At 42.5% G+C, this 24,665-nt stretch overlaps 1 protein-coding gene across 13 annotated transcripts in view; it reads left to right on the plus strand.

The window, feature by feature from the left end:
- LOC129203736 (protein phosphatase 1 regulatory subunit 17-like) overlaps nucleotides 1–24,665 on the plus strand; it is a 90,789-nt gene that overhangs the window by 18,616 nt on the left and 47,508 nt on the right. For 8 of the 13 annotated variants that reach the window (XM_054818603.1, XM_054818594.1, XM_054818596.1 and 5 more), the window contains 4 exons: nucleotides 2,934–3,526; nucleotides 5,661–5,715; nucleotides 21,156–21,241; nucleotides 21,610–23,106. In XM_054818603.1, coding sequence (XP_054674578.1) covers nucleotides 2,934–3,526; nucleotides 5,661–5,715; nucleotides 21,156–21,241; nucleotides 21,610–23,106 — 2,231 coding nt within the window. Of the gene's footprint in view, nucleotides 1–2,933; nucleotides 3,527–5,660; nucleotides 5,716–18,270; nucleotides 18,402–21,155; nucleotides 21,242–21,609; nucleotides 23,107–24,665 lie in introns of those variants that run through there. The other 5 variants (XM_054818595.1, XM_054818605.1, XM_054818604.1 and 2 more) reach the window with 5 other exon arrangements.

Here is a 24,665-nt window from a genome sequence, read left to right on the forward strand (position 1 = left end):
TAGCGGAGTGATCCCTCTCCATTTTCATATTTCATTCATTTCCTACTGCAGTCCTTTTCTGTTTCTGTCTGGCTTTTTCCTGCTTGTGATGAATATAGTTCTATAGACCTCTTTCACTGCTGGTTAGACCTTTAAAATACATGTTTCTCAGGCAGATCCAAAAGAAAAGAAAAGCTTATCCCCATCATTTGCCAGTGGTGAAAATTTAATTACCTCATTAGAAGTGGTATTTGACTTCCTAACTGAAAAAATAAAGCCACTTGACAATCAGAAGTTATGTTAAGTGAAAAGTGATTATATTTCTGAATATGTTGATACCCAGAGTTTTTGAAAACTTAAAGCTTCCGAACATCTTAGAAATGTTGAAATGTTTCAATCTGATGCTTAATAATAATAATAAACCCCACCATATTTCAGTATCACCTATCCATACTGCCACATCTAAATCTTCTTGGGGTTTGGAATTTTATTTCTGGGGATTTTTCACTCTCATTTCTGTCTGTCTCAGCTGCTGCAAGCCCCTCACTGGAGCTGTAGTTCAAGTCTCGCTCTCCTCTGTAAGATGAGTGTATTAGGTAGATGCCATTTCCCATGATACACGGTTGTCCTGTGACCACCACAGGTCAGCTAGGAGAGAGGTGCACACATCATTGGAGATACATACCAGCTAGTAAATCCACCCCCTAGACGAGAAATGAAATGTAAATTGCTAAATACCTTTTCTGAAGTACAGCTTCGATTCAAGCAAAGGCAGTATTGCCAAGACTCAAGATGAAACAATCTTAAAAAAGAAAATATTTTAATATATGACAAAGTAGACAATGTCGAGATTTCATTTTTACTTTTCCTGAGAAAAACTGAGCAATTTCAGATGTCTTGATTTTTCCCACTGAAAATTATGGGTTTTTTCCAAATTCTGCCATTTGCTGTGAAAAAAAGTTGTTGATTGAAAATTTCTTGCTGGCTCTGGAAATGTTCTGTGTTCCTTCATTCCACTGTGAGCCTACTGAAGACTTTCCAAATCTTTCATGTAGATAAATACGTCAGCCTATGTAATACACAGTAACAAAACTGTCAGTTTTCCCTTCTAAATTATAAAATGGTTGATCATAAAGTCATTAGAAGCCCTATAAAGATACAGATTCTATTGAAGATTCATTGATCTTGTTTTCAGCGCAGCCATTTGCTGTTTCGACTGAAGTTTCTAGTGAAAATGAATCCCTGCTTATGTCCTTTAACATCTCTGTGCTGCAGATTTAGACTATTTTGCAGCAGTCTGCAGGGACTACAGAGATCTTATCAGCCTCTTGCCTATTTGAGGCACAACCCTTGGGGAGCACCCCTAGAAACTGAAGGGACTGCTTGCCTGGAGAGAAATAGTCCACGAAGCAAAGCTGTCCCTGACATAATTTCTTCACGACCTGTGTATTTATTACATTGCACATGAGTGAGGGGATTTTTCGTGTTGTTCATTTATTATATCTCTTGTTGTTTGATTTGTTCTTTAGGTGTCCCAAGCTCTTTGAAATAATTTACCAAAGCTAGGCAGTGCGTAAAAACTGTTTCAAATCACAGCAAGTTTGGTTCTGGTTCAAATCAAAAGGAGGACTGGACTGCTCTGCCACTGTCAGTCAAAGGAGATTAGCGCTTGGCATTTTTATGGCTTGATGTAGTGGGAACCAGATGAAATACTGAGGATAAAACGTGTTTTACATGGAGAGCGTGTGGTAGCACAGTGGGTGTACAAAACCAAAAATTATTTACTCTGACACCACAAACTTACACAAATAGAAACTATACAGCACTGTGTAATGTGTGTACTGATAGATCAGATAAGTCCTTTAAACAACATCAGGTGAAACCTTAAACCATGTTTTAAAAAGCAGCAGCAATGGCAATGTTTTCCTCCAGTGTTAAAAATCAGGTAATGTCTGGAGCAAAGAAAAAAATGAGTATTCTTGAGTTATAGTAACTATCAGGAATTATATGTTACGGTATGGGCCCCTGATGCAAAGGACCAACTCTGATCCATGTTAAATATCCCTTTGTTGTCTAATTGTCAGAGAAGAAGCATTACCAACAGCCTGTGTGCAGACTGTATTAAATTTGGCTGCTCTCTAAGAGAAATGGCAGCCAAGAAAGTTAGCATTTTGCCATCTACTGTCCTCAATGAATCTCTCAAGGAAGGAGGAGTCCTGGTGACATATTCATTGCCTCAGGATAGGTACAGACACAGTCTGCAAGCAAATGTGTTGCGCTTCTTTGTATAAATAACTTCATAGTGTTGTAGTGATGGAAATCTCCAGGATCCCTTAGAGAAAACATTATTTGCTTCTCTTTCGATGTTATGTCATGGAAAAAATGACCCAGAAATTACAAAGGGTTGGCACAATGAAAAAACTCTGGGAACCTTTATACATCAGCTATGCGTTTCTGGGGTACAAGTGTTTTGCTTTGTGCTGCTATGAAAATGAGAACATAGCTTCTGTGGTCAATTTTTATCAGTTAATGTCTATATGCATTTTGCAGTTATCCTGGACAGCTGCCAGCTGTAAACATTTGAGATCAGATTTTAATAACTTTATTCACATGAATTTTAATAAGTCCTCAAAATGGCATCCAAGTCTGGCCCAGCCAACCGGAGAATTTCAGGCTGTATTCTGTAACCTTTATTCACACGGAGCAGTATTCAGCTGCACTTGACCCAATGAATTCAACATTGCATAAGTGTTTGTCTAATATAAAGAACTATGCAATGACGTCTGTATGAAGCCTGAATGGATCTTCTGAAAGCAAATGGAAAAATTTAGCCACTTTTGAATGAGGTACTTAGTAAGTTTCTTGGCAATGACAAGTTTGAATAATCATTGTAGCTGATTATTTCAACTTATATTTTTAATAACCATGTTGCCTTCCATTCTGCCAAACTTAAGAACGTTTTCGACAGCTGGAAGTACTTGACCACGTAACCAGTGCCCTTTCGTCTTTGCTGACTGACGTCAACACCCAACAGACCAAAGCACAGGACACCGGCGGGGATGAGGCTGGTCTCTTACATGCTGTGAAGAACAGACCTGCAGTCACACGAGCAAAGTGGAGAAGAGTAGGTCAGCTCCTGAAAAGGGCTTCTCGGCAGACAACGCTGCTCAAACAGGGCTCGCTGGCACATGGGGAGGCCAACTCGCCCGGCAAGAAAGAGCAACCTCGTTCTTGTGCAGATATTGCTGAGAGGGGAAGAGTCCAGACGGGCTTTTCTGCACCTGTCACCTTGGGCTGTCTGACCCAGGAGCAAATCCCCAGAGACAAGGGTGCCTTGGCATACCCCACATCCCTTTGTCCACCGAGTCCATCGGGGAAAACCTGGGCTTCATGGCATCTGGTTGCAAAACAGCCCCACCGTTCTCCTGCATGTGAGGTGCCTGCCAAAGACCAGCTAAGACAGGAGCCACCTTTCCTTGTGTCCCACACACTCAAAAAATTGGCCGACCTAAACTGCAAGCTGCCAGACTCATTTGAAATGGAAGAGGTGAGGTGGATTTTTGTGTATCGCTTGCTAGCAATGTATCTCTACCCATATTTATGCTACAGGTTTGGATTCTCTTTTTCAGGATCGAAGCTAGAGTAAATTACTTAAGCAAAAGCCATGCAGCAGGATCATGGGGAAAACCAGTAGGATTTACAGTACTCATTGGGGGTTTGATTATTTTAAATTGTCTTTATGTTAGGATACTGTCAAAGAAGTTGGCACTGAAGTTACTGAGGTAGGCTTCATTCAACCAGTATGATAGTGTAAGATGCTAATGTGTTTCATGCAGCGCTAGGTGGTTTTTTATAGAAGGAAGTTGCAAGAACACTAATACATATGGTAAAGGATATTTTTACAGATCCAGTCATTAACCAAGGTTGGAGAGGTTTTTTTCTATCTGTTTTTTTTTTCCCCTAAGCTCATTTTCTGGTGTGCTCTTTCAGAAAGTTGCATCACAAAATTAGCCTTGGTTTTACAGCAGTGTTTGAAATATTTTATTGCTCTGTAAGCTGAGCATCCTAAAACCAGAATAACTCAGAACAGCAGCTTGTTCTCATATCCAGTCTGCAAGGTCCATGATACTCAGCTATCTGTATGTTTTAGCAACCGTGGGTTGTTAGTGGGGGTTCAACATGCAGTAGCAGAGACCAGGATACTTGCCAGACCCTTTCTTACAACTAGAGTTGTTTTGTGAGCAGCAGTTTTTCTGGCCATACTACTGCAGAAAAAGGGCCATGGTAGGATAATCTCCAATCATACAGACTCCACTGGGATGCCAACAGGAATAGTCTTTCCTTTCCAACCATCCTTCAAGAATGAGGAAAAGGAAGGAGTCCAAAAATTAGGCTGTACTGTAGGAATCAAAGAAAGGAGGAGAAATGGGATGGTTGGCAGCCCCGTGAAAACATATGGAGCATGGGAGGGAGGGAGGGAGGAGCGATTGGCTGGAAAAGGTGGGAGGCTTAAAAAACCTTTCCAGTTTTTAAAGCATTGGAAAATGTCATGTTAAGGTAGTGGCACTCTTCTAGAGGAAAGGATATCTATCTTTTCAAATCCTTCCAAAGGTGTACTTTTCTGTGAAAGGTTTGGTTCAGCCTTCATGTCAGCAGAGCTGACTCAAGAATCAGAGCATGGGCCTGATTGTCAGCCTCAGTGGGGGAGAGAGTGTCTTTTGGAGATCTCCAGCACAGCAAATTTACAGTCCCGAAGAAGCCCATATGTCTTTGTAAAGCACTAGCATGCTGGACTTGCAGCTCTGGGACGAGAGGCTCACACAAAAGTGAGGACATTGACAGAGGAGTAAATGCAGATGATTGTAAACTGCCCAGTTTGATGTCTAAGACAATTTGGTGAATGCTGTACGTTCAAATTAGAGTATGTACTGTTTAACTTCTGAGTATTCTCTACCACATCATTAAATTAAGGCTGTAATAACTCTGTAGTGGCTGAAACCATCAGGCCACCTAAATCATTAGTCTGGCAATGGCCAGTAGCAGATGTATGGGGAACAGAACAACAGTCACATATAGTGCGATCCTTCTCCTGTATTCTTCTAACCTTTGACAATGATGGGCTTAGAGATCTCTTGAGCTACAGACTGCATGGAGGATCAACCTAACATGCATGTTCATGTGTTACTCGTATCTAACAGATCCGCTTTTCTGTAGTTTTTTTTTCTGAAGGAGTTTATGGAGCATCATGACATGATGTTCCCCTTGATACTATGAAAAAGGTCAAATGGCTCTTCATTCCTAGAGGAAAAAAATTCTGACCTTACATACGCTCTTTGGTGAGAATTTGCCTCCATACAGTTACATGTCCTTGAGTTTCTTCTACTAAGTCATATTTTTTTCTAGGGACATTTCTCTGAGGCTGTTCAAACAAGATTGTATTGTTGTTACATGTTAGGAACCCGTATGTATTTATTGATTGCTTTGGGAAAGGCTTGGGAAGGTTCTGAGACTAGACCCTAGTTTATGACAAGAACAAATATTTTAAAAAGGAGACAACAAAAAAGCAACCATCTGAAAGATTTCATGTTTTCACTTTGAAATGTCCAGAATTCTTTTGGGTTTTATTCCTGCTCCATTACCATCAATAATAATTTTTCCTCTTCTCTTCCTTTTCTTTTCAGATTCAGAGTTTTGAGGATGAAACTCCCTGTGGAAATGCTCCTGACACCACTTCGGGTGAGCGTTAAGAAACAGACAATTTGCCAGTTTTTAAAACGCTGTTCCCATGTAGCTGTTTCTAAAGCTTATCCTAACAATACATTTTCCCTCTCTGTTCCCATCACCTCTGGCATTTGGATGCGCTATTCTAGATATGGCAGTCTAGATGATATGACTTGACAAATCATAGAGCTGTAAAATACACTCAGCTTGTCAGAGAGACACGCTGAGTGCACATGAAGAGGGTACCTCACATGCACAGCTTTGAGTGTGTGGGGTCCTTGCCCGATGCTTTAAGCAGACCTCTCTACTCTTCCAAGCGACACCAAAGCTTTGCTCCTGCTCAGTGAATTATTTGCCAGACTCAGATGACCCTTTATCCACCAACTCTCAGATCCCTAGGAGAGAAGTCAACCAGGAGGCTGGAGGTAGTGGCTGTGCAGCCACTCCGTACGCAACTCAACCAGGACTGTGCAACCAGGGCGTTCTGGTGGCAGCGTGGCCTCCACCCCATCATTTAAGTCTCCTATATCACATAGACCGTCATCACATGAGCTGACAGAGCATTGAATCATGTGTTAGAAAATAAGTTATTTGAGGAGTCTATGAAAGGATTAAAAGCAAAGCTGTTAGACCAGATGTTATGCTGTCATTTGGGGCAAGCTGAGTTTGGATCCTGAGAAGCGTTTGCTGGCAGGGGTGGTGGTGTTGGAGAAACGGCTGTTCAGCCTCCAGAGCAGGGAGCGCTTGGCCTTGCTCTCTAGTGACCCTTTCCAACTAATGCCGAGGAAGTTGGATTTTTTAAATGGGACAGAAATTTAATGTGAAAGAACTAATAGGTAGTAAGAAGCAGATAGCGAGGGACAAAGGTGAAAGTTTGATGAGCCCTCACCTTTTGAGGACTACATTATATAACTTTTGGGGAGCCAGAACAAATAATTAAACAACCCCAGTTCATACACAGGTATCTAAAAAAAAAATTCAGATATCCACTGGTGCTGGTCATTCACATATGCCATTGGCTGGAGTGACAGCTGGATTTGCAGGAGAGAAATCATGAGCCTGTTGAAGGCAGTGACAGAAGTCCCACTGAGTTCAGGGAGGCCAGTGTTTTCATCAAAGTGTGTGGGATTTTCCTGGTAAATGCTGGAGCTGAGTAAATGCAATGGAGTATAGCATGAATTTCTCAGTTCTGGAGGGTTTATTTTTGGTTTCAAATTATCTGTAAGCATACATTTGCTGTTTCGCTAGCATTTGGGGTTTTTTTAACTGTGTAATAGATTGCATAGCTATGGCATTTAACTGCTCTTGCCACACCTTCTGGCAGGATCGTGTGTGTCCAGTCTGTCAATGCGCGGCTCCAGTGACTTTGGGGATTTAATGTCAGGTTCTTCTTGCTACTCAGACTGTATGATTTGTCACCTGAGTTACATGAGGTTACTTTGATTTTGTTTTCCCATGGATGTCTTGATCTTCATGAACAAAGACGAGCCCCCATACCAGTAGTCTTGCTCACAGCAGTATCTGTACAAAGAATAGCAATTCCCCAGGACTGGTGCAGTGAAAACACCATTTGGACAAACATTCAGTGAGAAATTGAAAAAAGATAATGTGGACATAGCCCAGTCCGGAAAAAACTGAAAAAGTAATAACATACCCACAAATGCTTTTTTCCTTTCTTCGTCCATCTCTAAAACATGACTGTGCTGTTTAATGATGAAGTGTATTAGTTAAAGGATTTAGCAGTTTGTACAGGTATATCAATCACAATGTAAGGGGAAAAAATAACACAGGAATAAGCATGTATTTAGTAGTGGTTTCACAACAGAAAACACAGAAAGTAATTATTTTTTCTTAATTCTGGTAAGACTGTCATCCAGTTAAGTGATCAATTAAAATCATACAAATAAACTGCACTTCTGTAAGATTTATGCCTTTGCAGAACCGTAATACTATTTCAGAGTTTTGTTTAAACACTGGAATCTCTCTCTCTCTCTCTCTCTCTCTCTCTTTCTTTCTGTTGTTTCAGTGTCATTGATGCTTGGCCTAAATATAAAGAGATTTCTGAGTTTTTTCTACAGGCTGTTTTCATATTCTTTCTCTTTTTCCCACTGTTCTTAAATGGCGTACCCCCACACACCCATGGGAGTTTTATTGCAACTTCAACTTGCTGTGCATCATGGAAAAGGTCTAAAAATTGCCGGTTATGAACGTAATCCTGTAAGTAGTGAATAAAACCTAGCTCTTAAGAAGGTTCCTACCAAATTCAGCAGAATGTGCCTCAGACCCGTAAGCAGGGGTCCTCAAAGTAGGAGTGAGTGGGAAATAGACTCCGCCAGGAGCCTACACGAGGAAAACCTCAGCTCCCAGGAGAGCATGCCCGAATTTAGATTTGGCCTCTATATTTCCTGGGGCACAGGCTGCCTATTTTTCGAGGCTCCTGCAGTGCCCGATACCATACGGGCCCACCCTCATTTGTTTGTGGGCTCCGTTGGAAATGGGATGGGTGATGATGAGGATGGGAGAGCCTGACATGACCCTGCTGAAATGGGAGCTCACCTGAGCGGGGAAGTGCGAGGTGCCCACAATGAGAAGAAATAGAGATAGATAGGAACAGACTGCTTTGCCTGGATGGAGCATATTAGAGACGGGTGACTTATGGAAGTACTTGTCCCAGTGGTATTGTCCCTTGGCTCTGTAGCCTGGCCTCAATTTTAGTCCAATTGCTTAATTTTCTACACTCCCCATGAAAGCCAATTCCCTGGCTGCTGTGTGTCTTCTTTATATTTCTCCATAATGTAGATTCTGGCTGTTTAACTGCAGTAGGCTTTATGATAAGGCTTTTTTTCCCTCTCTCTTGGCAGAATGCTGAGACTTAATTTTAAAAGACGCTCAAACCCCCCAAACATCCCTGAATGACTTACAGGGAAAGCAGAGTGTTTTCTAGCTCTGTTTTAAAAAATATTACAATCTTTTTTATTAGGCAATTTTATCATTGTTATAAATAAGTAATTGTACTGGGGAGAAGGGATAATCCTTATTTAATTAAATTCATCTATACTCCCAGGTTGGCAGCAACCAGACATATGTGAGACTAATACCCACAGCCTGCCTGTATGCATGTGCAATTAAAAATTCACTCTACAGTAGCACTGGCAGTTTAGTGTTGCTTTTGGCATTTACAAATTCTTTTATTTTGTGACTTTTTTTTTACCATACACATATGCTGGAGCAGATGTTGCTTATTTGTTGTTTATTCAAATCTGTAGGCTCTGGCAGCTAACTCCATTGTTCTGTAATGAAGCTTTATTCACTGTCCTGTATTAGGACCCAGCAAATGCATGACAGGCAGAGTTAGCTCTCAGCAGGAACTACAGTTATTGTCCTTACTTATTGGCTGTTTATATTCTAAAGCTCACAGTTGAGAAAGCTGGCTGGGCAGGGTAAGGGGCTGGGGATGCTGTGTGCAGAGGAAAATTACTTGACTTCACTCACTGCATCTTTGCCCTGATGAGGTGCAGGCTTGCATGTAAACTCATCTGTTGCAGGGATTTCATATTCAGCACTTGAAAAATAGAGCTGTTCTCCCCCCCCACCCCCCCCCCCCCACCCCTGCTGCTCCTTCCTTTTTCAATTAGCCTTTGTAAAGCACTGGGTTTAACTAAAGGATGTTTCAATGTTGCTCACCCCCGTTAACGCAGCACGTGCCTGAAAATTCATTAGCAGCAACATCTATTAGGGAGGCATCGGAAGTCGGGGTTATTTTGGTGCACATCGTAGTCGCTTGCTCCTCCTTGCTCCTTATTTACTCCCCTCTCCCTCTGTGGGGCGGCCACACACCCGAAAGGCAGGAATTCCTGCACGGTGCTGACCTAAGCGGACACGCTGCTCCCAGGCGCTTGAGTGCCAACAGAAAGGCATTAGCCTGCTGGAAAAGCCCTTGGTAGCCCAAGAGGCAATCAATCAGGGAAGTAACCACCTCCATCTGGCTCACTGTGACATGGTAGCACGCTACCGAAGCACTTGTGATTCATCTTGTCCCAATGAGTGGTGCCAGGGATCGCATAGACCCAGTTTTTGCGGCAGCTGGGAACGTCCTAGCTTCCCCGCATGCTGAGCTAACACATTAGCTCCTGTGACTTATCAAGTAGCAATTCTTTCAATTATCACACCTTCACTCCTCCTACTCACCAACTCCTCTGATGGTTTGGCACCATGGGAGTATTCACAGAATGCAATTGGTATTTCTTTTAATTGACTGAGTGCCAAGAACGTGAATCCTGTTTATTATCCATTATCCATTGTAACGTCTGCCTGCAATTGAAGCAGCAATGTCTTCAAAAGTGCAAAAAGAAAACATGTATATTTCCTATGCTTCAAAGAGTACAGGATTTTCCGGGTACCTTTCTCTATTTTCAGTATAAAGAAGTAAACAGCTATTTAGTATTTCATACTTGCTGTAGTGCCTACATCACACCGTTTTTCTTCACGTATAACACAGCGACTTTTAGTTTTAAGTACGGATTAAAGGAAAGGGAAAGGCAAAGAGACGGCCAAAGTGAAGACTGCTAAAGCTGCAATCAAAATCAGGAGCCGAACTTAAAAATGTCCTACAACTACTCTTGTGTTGATATTGCCTGATATTTATGTTAAACTTTGGCATTGGTTAATGATCACATACAGCCTCCAAATATGAGTTCTTCCTTCATGAAGCTCGAAGAATAGAGCCATAGTAGATAGATCCCTCTTTCAACAGTTTTATCTTCTGCAGGTGACCTGGCACAAAGGAGACACCCACCTTCTTTAGCTGCTTTGGGTTGCCTCCATTAGTGTTATGATCCCACAGCCCATATTTTTCCTATCTTCTAAACGTGAACCATGTAAAGACCTTCTTATTATTTCCCGTTTCTTACATAAGGGAGCTGTAAGTGAGAATAAGAGGAAGATGTATCATTTTAATGCATTTTTTGGCCTGAAGAAGTCTGGAGGGAAAGTCCTGTGGTCCCAGAAAGAAGCAGAAACTGCCAGAAAGCAGAGACTGAGACAAAAGACCAAAATGAAAAGCAAAGTTGTGAAATGATGAGTCTTCAAACCTTCCTGCACCTTCTCCCTGTCCCGAAATATCCCGAGTTGTCTGGTCCCTTCAGAGAAGTCCACCTAGAAAGGCAATTTACTTCTGCAGCTCTTGAGAATACCCTAGCTGCTTTGCTTTGCTACAGTCCTCTTTGGTGTATCTCACACACACGCATATGTCTTAAGTTCAGCAATGGATATAAAGATGTGGAGACCCAGGAGGTGGTGATGCCACGTTCACCAGTGCAGAAACTAGATGGGCAGCAAAGAAAGAAAGTCTGGCAGATTTTTTAAACGGCATCTGGGAGGTTGCACCACCCACCGTTGGTGTCAGGACACCCTGCCCGCGGCCTCTGGGTCTAGGCAGCCATCCCAGGAGCTTTGTGGAGTTGTGTGATTTTCAGTGAGTACATTCCTAAAAGTCATTGTACATTCATAACATTTCATTGCACGTATGTGTCATATTTTAGGTCCTACTGCAGCAGGCTGATTCATCCTAGTGGGAAAGGATATGCACACACCACATACTTAAGGCAGAAGTGAAAGTTATAAAACCTGTTGTTGTTTAAATCTTAAGGAGAAGAAAAATCGTAAAATACCTTAGGTATCCAGGAAGACAACCAGATACTTTGACAACCAAACACTTAAGAGACATTGGTTTAGATTAACAATGGTAGCCTTTTAAACAAGAAAACTTCTGAAATGAAATCTAGTTGTGCTAAGTTGTGCTCAGACCTTGAAAGGTATTTTCTAATATTTCCTCCTCTGCCTTTTCTTCCCATGCCCTTAACAGATCATAGGAGCATCAGAGCCTTGCCTATGCCGTCATGGATTTCCATGTTGCTAAACTAATTGTTCCTGTTGACAGCCTGACCCTCTGAACCTTGCTGCAAAATTAAAAATCCCAACCCTGCATCTAGCTCAGGTGTCAAGGCAGCTTTGGGAGAATGTACATACTTCTGATGGCACCACGTTGCTTTGCTATGGCTGCTGTGAGAGGTTTGATGCCCCTCGCTGTCAGTGACACCTGTGAGAAGGGGACCTTTGGTGTTATCCTGGGCGTGTTTTTATGCTCTGGAGAACTCTGATTTCTTTGTGGATGAGAAACATGAGTCCTATTCCATAGATCTTCTACATGCTTGTCGACCACTAATGGTTACTTAGCATTTCTCCTTGGGAAAATATCACTAGCAAAGAGAGACAGGCTTACTAAGCCTGATGCCCTTAGATCCCCTGAACACAGTTTAATGGCTATTACCATGGAAATAGAGCTATTATAATTGGCTGTTGATCTCTAAAAGGAACACCCAAAGGCCAGACACCTGTTCTGGCCTCCCAATTGCTTTGGGCACTGCTGACCAGGCAGAAGTTGCAGGACCTAGCGAAAACATAGGGGCTTTGAGAAAAATCAGTGAAAAGGTCTCTGTAAGGGTTGCTGGAAGCCATCCTCCCTGTTGTGAGGTGCTCTCAGTTGCAGAGCACCCTACGAGGCTCCCTGCAATCGCTTATTTTTTATTCATTATCTCTGTGCAGCTGCTACTGGGAGAAGTTGTGATGTAACGTGATCTACAGTGTAGGCTGATGACATTCAGCTCTACCTCTCATTTTCATCAGAAGCAGACACAACCATCACCCGTCTCTCCCGACATTTGGCAGCAGCACGAATCTGAATTAATGACAGTTGGCTGAAGCTCAGTTGAAATAAGATGGAAGTGATACTGACTCTCAAGGAAAAGTAGGAGGAGGACCTGGCAAAGTTTGAAGCTGTTTCATCAGCTGAGGGAAGATAAAAGACCATTGTCAAAGTGACTGCAATTTCAGGTTTTGACTAGATTCATCACTACTCCTAACCCCCCAGACTGCAGAAACATCATTTATCACAGAGAACTGCCTACAGTGTTCTCTCTTTTCCTGTCAAATTCAGCTCTTAGATTACTCATTTATACTTCTATCATTTCTAGGGCAGTGTGTTCTTGTGTAGGACAGGCAAGAGATGACGGGAAGCTCTGAGTCGCGGGGAAGGCAGCCGCCTTGCTCCCGAGCGCGGCAGTTTGCAGGGGTCCATCCGCCACGCTCAGCAACACCGTGGGAGACTCACGATGTTGATCTGTATTACCAAACCTGACATGACCTCTTTTCCCAGCTACTTTAAATACGTTCTGTAGCTCCAACCAACCTATTAAAGGGGGTTTCCGGAGTTGTGGACTAAATTGTACTGGGGATGTTCTTGAAAGGGGCAAAGGTGGAGACTTCTGGATGGTGAAACTCACCAAAGCCCACGGATGTCAGTTCTGACCCTCGCTAGAGAGGCACAGGGCGGTTCACTAGTGCAGGAAATTACATCCTTTTCAGTGATGTACAAGGTAGAGAACATGCTTCTTCCCTTGCCCGTATTCATCTCTGATTTGGGTAGGGAGGAGGGGAAATGCACATTTAAAAAAAATAATTAAAATGGTTTAATTTTTTCTTTGATGAGTAGCTTAATAGAATATTATCAGCTAATTCAGTTCTCCAAAGCTTCTACACAGGAGCTTAGGACAACCTGTAACATGAGAGAGCAAGCAAACCCAGCCACCCACCAGCCACAGGCATTTCACAAAGGAGTATATTTATACCTGCTGTTGCGGCACTGACTGTAGTGCGCAGCAGATGTACTGAAGCTAGTTTAAAATCAGTAAATATGTGCACCAGCTTTAAAGCATGCTAGCGTCTAGTGCAGGTACCAGCGGCTGTCTAGCCACAGCATCGGGGAACTGACAGTGCACCCTCTCTGCTTTTCAGACAGGTTTTGCAACCCGGGCGCTGCTCCAGGCTGCTGTACTCTGCCTGCCGGCTGCGCTGTGCCACGAGCACGCTAGACATAGCCATGCTATACACGCTGAATCTTAAGCCAAAAACTTGGCTGGAATTTGGTGCAAAACTCCTTTTTTCCTCGCGTGTTTTGGAGGAGGACTGAATCTGAATGCTCTGACAATAGATGTAGATTTGCTACCTTGCTATTTCTGTCATGCTCTGGGCCAGCGCAGTTTGTGTCTTTAATGCTCCGTGACCTGGTTCCCTCAAGTGCTTGTGGCTGATATCTGGAGAGCATCTAGGCCAATGTCCTCCCAAGAGGACGTAAGCACCCAGAGCTCTGTGGGGGGCCGGGCCCCGGGCGAGGAGCGGGACGCTGCGCAGGAGGACGTGAAGCACGGTGTGTGCACTCCCAGTGCCCCTGGAGCTACGCACGTGTCTCCTGCTAACGATGCCTGTGACAGCCAGACCACACAGATAACCGTGTAAAGAACTGCAGGCTGAGCGTGGGGATGAAGCAAAATATCGGCAGCTGTCACACCACGTACGTGCCAACCACCTTTTGTCCTCTCTGGCCCTGTCTCACCTCCTCGGGGTGCAGGACGCGTGCACTCATGTCCCACCTGAGGTCGTTGCAGGCATGGGGACTGCAGAGCTTTCCACTCTCATTCACAATGAGTTTGGCTTCACCCCCACAAAAATAAAAGTATACCTGAAGCCCTCCATATGCCAGTGGTACCCAAAGTGATGGGGAGAAGAACATTGCAGACTGGGTGAGAGATGGGGGAACTGAATTTTGACAAGCAGGAGGAGATACCTGAGAGGAGCCAGGTTTTGTTCACCTTGTAAACACTTCTGGGCATAGACCGTTCTTTTGTTCCATTTATACGGCACCTACCAGCACGGTGGGGCACAATTAATAATAGAAATTGCTCTTTGTAGAGCTTTTTCAAAATATATTTTCACCCAGTCACACTGTGTAAGATGTTTGATGTGAAATTCCCCTTCAATTCAAAGGGAGCAGAGGATAGACATATTTCATAGTTACACTTGGTTTTGAGTAAGAATAGGAGTTTTGGCTGCATCTGGTGTATTTTGGAGTGTATTATTTGCTTTCAAATAATGTTAATATTCTAATAAGATGGTTTATCTAATTTCTGCTAGAATGTCATTGAAAAGTAAAATTTGCAGAAGGATGTGGATACAAACTCTAGTTTGTGCTGGCCCTTGGAAACACAATTTGTGGTTTATGTGCTGCTGCCATCTGGTGATTGTTCTCCTAAAATGCAGCACAAAACTGAGATGTAGCTGTACAGAGAGGGGTCGATGCTGCAGCCCTGCCCCAGTGACAGGCAGTTCGGGACTGACCTCTCTTACGGGCAAGCTGTGGAACTGTGTATTGCATTTCACTAGAAAATAAATGTAAACTAGATCTTTCTCATCTCAGTTTGCTTGTTCATGGCCATTTCTGCAATGGGGAAAGTGAATCAGTATTACGGAAGTTGTACAGGGATATATACCAAAAAAAAAAAAAAAAAAAGACTTTTCCTTTGAGTTTTCAGTGGCGCTAAATGAAATGTTTATCTTCATAGTCAACAGTCAGTAATAAGTGCAGTTGCCTATGGGGAAGCTACTTCTTAGACTATGCTGGGAACGAACAGATTTTATGGAACATTTACATAGGATCAAGTTTTTCCACATACATGTGAACCGATATGAAGAATGTTTCTTTTCCTGAAAGTTGTATAAAATAATTTCTTCTGGTCTACCAAAGTTGAGTGAGCTTCAGAAAGTCCACTGTTCTGGATAGCATCACTGAAAAAAGTGTTCTTTTGGGCTTATGCACAATACATATTTTCAGGGGAGTTTTATTAGCTCTTACTGGCCATACGGTAGAGTATGATACTTAAAATTGATGGCGCCTATACTCTCTTAGTAGCAGGAGAGGGGAGTGAGCTGCAGCAGTTCTCCCATCACAGGACTGGACCATCTGTAACTATGCCATGCAGTTGATGTATTCCTCTAGCACATAGCCAGCTTGTCTTGCAATGTCATTTTGTGCGATGCCGTAGGCATGGCAGCGTTGTTAAGGATTTACCAATTTGCAGAGCAGGTACTGTGACATGCCTAAATGGGAAGGATCCAGTAACTACTCAAAGTGAACCTCTTTCTATTTTGAAAGTACTGTTTGAAAAAGTATTTTTTTAAAGTCCTTTTTTGTCATGCAGGACAGAAAATCTTGATTTTGTTGCCTTGTGTGTTGCAAAGTTTTGGAGAATCAGAGCCTTCACATTTTTGACACGCTGCCGCTAGAGCCTTAGTGCTGAGCAGCTTTGGTGACTGAGCACTTTTGAGTGCTTGATGCCTGTGATTGAAAAGCAAAACACAGAACATCCAGAACATAATAAAATATCTGTTCAGCTCTGGCACTTCTGTGGACACGGTGTCACCTTCATTCACCCCCATCTCTTACTGCATTCGACTACTGTTGAATCCAACTAGTGTTGAATAGACATGCTTCCCAAGGCCCAATCAGTGAGATATTTGTGTGTCCATTTAAGTCTGGGTGTGGGAATATTATGCATAGACTTAATTCTGAATTTAGTTTCCCTGCTGAATTTAGCCTGTTTAAGCTGTAAGGAAAGTAATGCCTTGAGAGTTTTGTGTGAGAGACTGCAAAATGCCTTTGCTTATACAGTGAAGTGGAAAAGCCTTATTCTAAGTCCTTCAGGCTTCTTTTTCAAAATATCTGACTAAATTGTGGCTTCTGTGCATTATTTAGTCCCATGTATGTAGCAGATAGTTTCAGAAATATTTATCCACATCAATGTCCAGCAACATTTAAACAGTTGCAACAGCATTGCTAGCTTGCAGTTGGCCATTCTGCTTTTTCCTATGACAGGATGAGCAGTCCAGATCTTAATTTGTGAATTTAAAATTCAAATTGGCATAAATATTCTTGCATTTGAATTTTTTGTGCCTATGCTTCCCCACATAATCAAATCATGTAGAAAAACAAATATTGAAGTACATTCATCAATGTTAATGTGATGCAAAAGGCATGCAAAAAATGTGTTATTATTTACGAGCAGTGCAGTAGCTCTCATGGCATCTTCTGCAGTTTGCAAGTATTCTCCAGGCTGGAAACTAGAAAGAGGTTGTGTTATTTGCAGCCGAGTCCACAGAAAACCAGCTGTAGAGTCTTCAGAGGAACGCAGAACTGTGCTCTGGCGCTTATTTTTTTTTTTACTAATTAGGGAATATTCTTCCATTAATGGTGAACCTAGGAGCCCAATAGTTTCAGAAAGTTCCTGCATTGACGGCTGCTGAAAATGGAAGCCACTGTACCTGCATGCAAATAAGGGGAAAGAAAAAGTCTGTTAATGAAATTGGATTGATCATTTAAAGGGCTGGAAAGCTGTGGGACCTCTGGGATTTGGAAGGCATGTACTTTCTTACACGATACAAAATGAAGCAGAAACCTGATTAGTAAGTTCCTCTAACCTATTTTTATTTAAAATTCAGGCAGAACAGAAATGGGATGCAGGAGGTAAACTCTCCCAGTTCAATTAGCACAGAAAGGCGAAGAGCCAAGGTTTTCCTCACCAAGGTCTTCAGGGGCGATTCTCAGGTTTCCTCTTTCCAGCATAGCCAGATGTATTCTCCGCACAGGGCCCAGAGTTGTAATTTTTAGTTCATAGTTGAATACTGGTCTGCGTCTCTACTTCTTCTCCAAACATACTTTTATTTCCTTGGTGTGATGCTCTGCATGTATTTGCAGAATCTCTACAGGTTTGGGTGTCTCCACACACTAGGAGAACTGAGTAGAGCTACATGAATAATGGATATTTTGGTTCAGTGGCTGAACCAAATGATCAGGGAAATATGCAGTTTGGGTAGACTAGAAAGGAAAACATGTTTTGCCTAATGTTCAGGTGATTTAACCCATTCTTTTGCACCTTTCTGGTTCAAATTAAAAATGCAGTTGCTTTCAGAAAAGAAAAAAAAGCACATTTGAAACAGAAAGGCGAAGGCATTTTTAAAATGTCAGAGCAAACTATGTAAATTTTGGCCAACTTGTAGCCCTCCTAAAGACAAGCTTCCAGTTGCTAAAAGACTTTAGTTCTTTTAAACATAAGGAATTGTTGCTGTGAGGAAGTGGTGTCCCTAAGGTGACCTTGGCCACTGCTGAATGGACTAGCGTCTAAAGCCCTTTCTGAGACAAACCACCAGCAGCTTCCAGCCTGGACATTTTCAGAAACCTGGTAGATAGAGGAATTTTTCCTAGGAGACCTAGCAAAGACCTGCTTTGGACTCCTGCAAAGAGTCAATCTCCTAGTAGAAACTTGGGTGATGGGTATCCTTGCTGGGTATTAGAGCCTGCCAAGAAAAATTGTACTGTTACCATTGGCAAGCTATTACCATTACTGAAAATTTCACAAAGAGAGAAACTCTGTTCCTTCTCAGGACAGCATCAGGCATGGTCCAGTTTGCAGTCTCACTTAATCCCTATGTGGGACACTAAGAGGAAATGAAGTGATAGATTGGCCCACTCCTCACCCAAAGCACAGTTTCCCCAGTATGCGAATGTTGTCCTCCATTATGCGAACATTACTTGGCTCTGGTATACACCATTAAACTAAACTATGTTTACATAGGTTGAAACTGAGCTGTCTCAAATTGAAAAGGCTGTCGTGTCTAATCTAGTTTCAGGACAACCCCAGCCTGCAGTGCGACCTGCCTTCCCAACGCAGCCCTGCTCCGCCTTTCTCCCTGGAGCACGTTGTTCAGCTTGAAGTCCTTGAGGGAGCACTTCAACAATCTCTTCATAGCTTTTTTTACCTCACCTTGAATTGGAGGCCCATATTAGTTTTTACCAAGTCTTTTTTTTTTTTTTTTAAACTCAGACTTCCACTAAAATCAAGGGAATTTTGACTGGCTTTGAATAAAGTGTTATAGAGTCAGAAAAACATCTCAACATCAAAACATCCTTCTCTTCACCTGCCTACCTTCATCAGGACCTGGCACACTGCGTAGGATCTTGCAAGTCAACATGGGATGTAATGATTAAATTAGGCATCTGAATGTAGTTGGAAAAGAACTGCAGCTCAGACCCTCAGAGACATTGCTTTGCACTGGCTATATGGGGAATTTAAGCCTTTACTCTAGGGGTATTAGTTCATTACACATCTAATATGAAGGTAGGCGCGAATTGGATGCCTAACTCGGACGAAGGTGATTACTTGGTCTGAAGACAGGAAATCACAGTTACAAGCACAGGTGAACTGTGCTTAGCATGGTTCTCCTTCTACAATACTTTTCTTCTCTTTTATAAGTTTCTATTTTACCAACATAAAAATTGTAGAAATGGGATTTATGTTCAGAAAGGTCATTAGGTCCTATTATATTACCATTTTAAATACATACACAGACAGCCTTTCAGAGTGGTTTGAGCCTTGATTGATGTACACACCTTGCATGTTTAATCAATGAGAGCCCTGATAGCAGAGCACACATCGCACCTCCTTCCATGGCAAGTCCAGGGAGGCACATGGGGGTCTTTCTGTAGTCTAACTGTCGTGGTTTTAACTTGATCTACAGACATTTCATCCAGTCTTTAATTTTTCACCTTGTTCCTAAAGATCAGCCTGGAGCCTGCTGCCACATGTTTTGAGTAGTTCCCTAGCTAGCCTGGGAATGTAAAAGTGGGTGGGAAGGCTGTGTGGCTGCAATACACAAGCACAATTGACTGTTGCTGGAACAGATGCATCACATTTACCTTAATAAATGGGTCAAACCTGGCTGCAGCTACCTCGTTTTGACCACATCAGAAGATGAATTCTAACCGCACTTACTCTTCCATTAAAAGTTACAGGGTTTTTCCCTACACGTAATTTCTAGTAGTGTGCTAGCTACTTTCGTGTCCTGTATGTCTCAGGAGAAAAGCAGGCACCTTAAAACCCTGGGTAAGCAGATAATGTGATCCTCTGACTCTGCAAACTGTAAAGCCTGAAGATCAGTTGCTATTATTGTAGAATATAATTGAGTGTTTGAGATTCAAATAATTTGAGTCTCAAATTGTTTGGAACTACAGCAGCTGAAACATTTCAGCTTTTGAAAATTTTTCCTAAGCTTTTCTTTCTTCATTTTTTTGTATGGAAAACTATAGGCCAGACTGACACACTGGAAGCAACAGCTGGCAAAGATGCAAAGGGTAATTGAAACAGCTTTAAAAAAAGTTTAGAGAATCTGTAGAGCAGTCTCCCTGGGGGAGAAGCTGAACCATGATGTCGTTTGTGGGAAACTGCAAGGATGAGTTTTGAGACCACCCACAAACCAGGCAATTTTCAGCAACATCACTGCAGATTTTGTAATGTGTGAGATGGGAACCACATATTTCTCATCCAAAATAAGAAGCGACTGACTGACTGATGTGCTGCTGCTGCTACCAAGATTGACAGTGCAAGTAATTAATTTAAAAACCATAAAATGATATCTGGTTTTGATTTTACAGTTGCTGCCTACAAATAGATTGTGTGATTTTCATTAATTGATGCTGAAGATATATTTTTATAAAGCCTGTAGTCTGTTAATGTGAGAAAACATAATTTGTAGACTTTTTTTTTGCATTATCTAGTTCACACAAATGAGAATTAATAACTCAGGTCTCAGAACTGCTAGGTGAATTGTCATATTTTCACAGATATAACCAGAAGATAAAAAGCCCTAGGATTCAGTAGTGGTTATGTATGCAAGGAACAGGAGAGGAAGTGTATCCAGAGTGTCTCAGCCTCCATCCTTTCCCTTTCCCAGCAGACTCCCTCAGCCCGCTCCCCCAACTCTACCGCTGTTTGTGTGCCAGCTATCTGGGAATGAGGGCATTATCTGAGGATGAAGGTTATTTGAAAGTGCAAATTATCCAAGAGCTGAGAGGGATCAGGATGTACAGGACAGCTGAGGGTTTACTTTCAAGCATTTGTGTTTTTAAAGAGGGTTGGCTTTTTATTCGTGATACCAGCTAGTTAACGGTGTATAACTTATTTAATTACAAAAATTGGGGTAAGAATTTATTTGGCCAGATGATGCAGCTACTAGATTAGAAACCTTCTCTGGAGTAAATCTAGAATATCTTCCTCTTGCTTTTATGTCTTGCTATGCAACCCTGCACCATCTCTGCTTGTTACTGTGATTTCCTGTCCTCAGACCAAAAACCAACAGATATGACACATGTTGCCTGAAAGTAGAGATAAACTAGTCTAGGCAGAGGCTCAGGCAGCTCCCTTTCCCTGCAGGAGTCACCTCATTGAAGCCATCGAAACTACGTAGGTATGAACGAGACTTGGTCTGAGCCAGTTCTAACCATCAAAAGTCAATATATTTAGCAAAGAAAAACAAGTGGTTGGCTGCTTTATAGGTTATTTACATTGTGTATGTTGTGTGAATATATCAAAATCTGAAATCTGCAGTTGATGATTACACTGGTAGATAAGTCGACTTTAGTAACATCAGCAGTAGCTATCCTGAGCACATTTTGGCTGGGAACTTCTTTCTGTCATTCTTCCTAATTTTTCTTATCCTTTTGGCTTCCCCAGCAGAGGTGATGGTGACGAGAACAAGCAGCTGCCAGTCAGACAGCAGTGGCTTCATGGAGGAGCTGCCAGAACCTGTAGTTTTGCAAGTAAGAAATTAGCAATAATCATTGGTAGGTCTATGAAAACTCTTTAACTCTGACAAAAGTAACATTAAAAAAAAATCATGGAGTTGTAAAAGCTTCATGAAGACAAAATTATCCTCCTAGAAAACCTCAGAAGGCAAGAAGCTTTGTCAGAGCTTTGTGCAGCTCTTCCACCACACTAATGCAAGATTTGTGCAAGGTTACAGGCATTAGAGAAGAAATATTACAACAATCTTTTATTCTTTGGCTCACTGGGCATTTAAAGATGTAAACATGTCCTGGGGGTGTCCAGGGCAAAATAGGGGTGGGCAAAGCAGTGTGATAGAACAAATGTAGCATTTCAATTCCTCTTTTTTTTTCCCCCCTTTCAGAATGCATCTTTGTCAGGAAAGATTAATTTTATTTCTGATATCCATAATCAAGAAACAACTCTGTCACATAGGACAGTTTTTCCTATGTTAAATCAAGATTTTCAACAAAAGCCAGATGACTGTGTTGCTAAAGTCTTCATCACAGCTTGTGAGAGCATTTTGGCAGTACCTAGACCAACGAAAACATTCAGTGACCAGCGAGAAGAGACTCATCTGCTGACTGCAGAAAATGGCAACTATCAGGCCTATAATGCTGAGCCACAGACTTTTGTACAAGAAATGTTATGTGACATGGACAAGAAAGAGGATAAAACTGGAAGAAAGCAACTGGAAAAAGAGGAGTGCATAAAAGAGAATAGTCCTTGTTTTCAGGGTGATACTCTGGATGAGGGAGATACTAGCTCCTCAAAATTTGATCCTCATTTATATTTTAATACAGAACACAAACAGCTGAATGTAACCTTCATTGAACTGAGTGATAAAAACCCTGCAGTCATCAGTGAGAGCAAAATCAGAGGCGAAGATGAAGGTGAGAGGTGCCTGACTGAAAAGGACGTTGGAGTTGCACATCATGGAAGTTCCCATCAAGGTTGTACAGGATGTGTTAAAGGACCGTGGTGGGGAGTGGAAGTGGTCAGCAAAGATGGTACCCTGCTTGCAGTGAATGAGGTGACAAATGGGCAGAAGTTCTGCAAAAGGGACGGTGATTCAAAAAATACAAGATGCTTCCCCAAAACGGGGCTCCCAGAAACTCCGCAGCAGGGCTCAGCAGTGCAAAGTGGGAGCAGGGCTGCTTCAAGATGTTCTCTGCAAGTATCTCGGAGGCATCCCTCCTGCCTAGCAGAAGGGCCTGGATTAATTTCTTCTGAACATCAAGAGACTGGTAGCGTAGGGGAGATGTTAGGTGCCAACAAATCAGAACAGGGAGACACTGTCCAAAACAGTGAAATGGCTTCTGCTTCTCTGAAGTCTGTAACTGTTCAGATGTCTTCAGGGCTGGAGTTTACTTCAAGGGTGAAGTGCACAGGACAAAATGCTCCTGTCAGCGAGAGCCTTGCTAGGGAAGATCTTGTGGACTTGTCTGACATGTTAGCACACCACTCTGAGTGTGGTCCTCTCATACAGTCAGACTCAGGGGCTTCAAAGGATGGTGTGAAGCAGACCACTGAAGCCTCCAGCCAAACTGACATCCATGCCAGAAAGCCCAGGTGGCCACCACTGCTTCATCCACCCCATCATCACCTGACAAAATCAGCCTCTCTTGACACCGTGCTTTGTGGCAAACACAGGTCACACAACTGGGGTGAAGCCCCTGGTGCTGGGGGTGTGCAGGGCAGTCGCTGCTGCTGCTGCCACGGCTGCTGCCCATGGACTTTACCTTCGGGTGTCTCTCCCCACCGCCCTGCGGGCTGCTGCTCAAACCATGCCTCCACCGAGCTGCAGCTCTTGAAAATGCTGATGCTCCTACAGGACACTGCAATGCGTCATCTTTCCCCGGTAAGTAGGTCTCTTTGTAAACGTAGACAGCTGACACTTATGAGCTAAATGCACAAGCTGCCTTTTCCTTTTCTCTCCTGCCACACTTGCTTCTTTAGCGAGACGTATCTTGGGAACTTATCTGAGAAAATGGATGGGGAAAGAACCATTGCCTTCTGGGAGAAAAATGGCAAACATATCTGTGGACCTTCAGTTTTGTTGGGCTGCTTCTTTTAGTAACTTATGTACATCAGTTCAGCCTTAAAATGGTTCCTGCGAACTGGGTGATAAAGTTTACAGGTCAGATGAAGAGCTCAGAGATGAGAATGAGTTTCAGTGAGTTCCTGTGAATCAGCTGAGTTACAGTAACTGAGTAACTTCCTGGACTGCAGAAAATGCAAGGTTATATAGTGTAATCTTCTTTTACTGAAAACTAATTTAGGTTATGTTACGTAGTGGTTTTCAAAGATTAACCGTGAATACCCAGATATATACCATAAGCCAAACTGCTCTAAATCAAAGTGAACTGCAGCTTCTCAGAGCCTCAAGCCATTTTACTATGATAGAATAAGAAGCTTGCATTAAATCTAAAGTCCTGCTAAGATGAATATTTGCAATAAAAATACTGATAGTAAAAAGTCATGATATTTTTATTTCTTTGTTCAGAATAGCTGAGGATTCCCAAAAGTTGTGAAAGACTCAGGGTGTGTTGGGGAAGAAAGCAAGGAAGGAAGGGAGTCAGGAGTGGTTTTGCATCCTGAGAAAAATGCAGAAGGAGCAGCACACCTCGTGCTGGTTTGCAAGCATTTTTCCTCTTCTCTTTGCCCTTCGTAAGGAAATGAAACTTGAACTGTTGTACAAATTGGGGAAGAAAAGTATTAGATAAAAGTTCCAGAAAGTGAAACTGGTGAGTTTTGTGCTGCCACATCATTGAATATATAAATCTGCAATGTCTTGTCTTTGAACAGTATATTGGATAATAATGTCTTTTCTCGGATATCTTGCTGTTGCCACAAGATGGCAGTGAATCAGTACTTTATGCTGGGCCGGGAAGCCTTTTCTCATTGGCTGACTGCTATTTTATCACCCCTCTAACGGGGGCTAATGGTGAGTTGTCTTCTCTAGTCTGTGGACAGGGAATGTGGGAGGAACAGACTTTGCACTGTACTGTTATCCGAGATCTGTTCTTAGGGATATCGCTCCACACCCAAGTCACTGTGCAATGAGTGAGTGAATTTACTGAATATTAGCCACTCTGCAATTACAACTATGTCTAGTTTGTACTTAGCATTAAAGGTAAGGTAGTTTCTACATCTTTTACTGAGAGAAGCTCGCTCAGGTTATGTCCCATTTACCGAGGACATGCATGGGGAATCACAACCACCAAGAAGCAACTGTTGGACAGTAAATTTACCCTGTTTATGTGCACCTTACCTTAACAAGGTCTTGCATGAGAGTAGTCCTGGAACTGTTACCCCCCCCCCCCCCATCCCTCCTGAGCCTGAACTCTGAATAAATCTGTGTGAACATGTGCTCTGTGATACGCTCAAAGAGTCAGCGCCGTGGAGCTGCCCATACCT

This window comes from Grus americana, chromosome 2 (genome assembly GCF_028858705.1).
Source record: "Grus americana isolate bGruAme1 chromosome 2, bGruAme1.mat, whole genome shotgun sequence".
NCBI classification, from domain to species: domain Eukaryota; kingdom Metazoa; phylum Chordata; class Aves; order Gruiformes; family Gruidae; genus Grus; species Grus americana.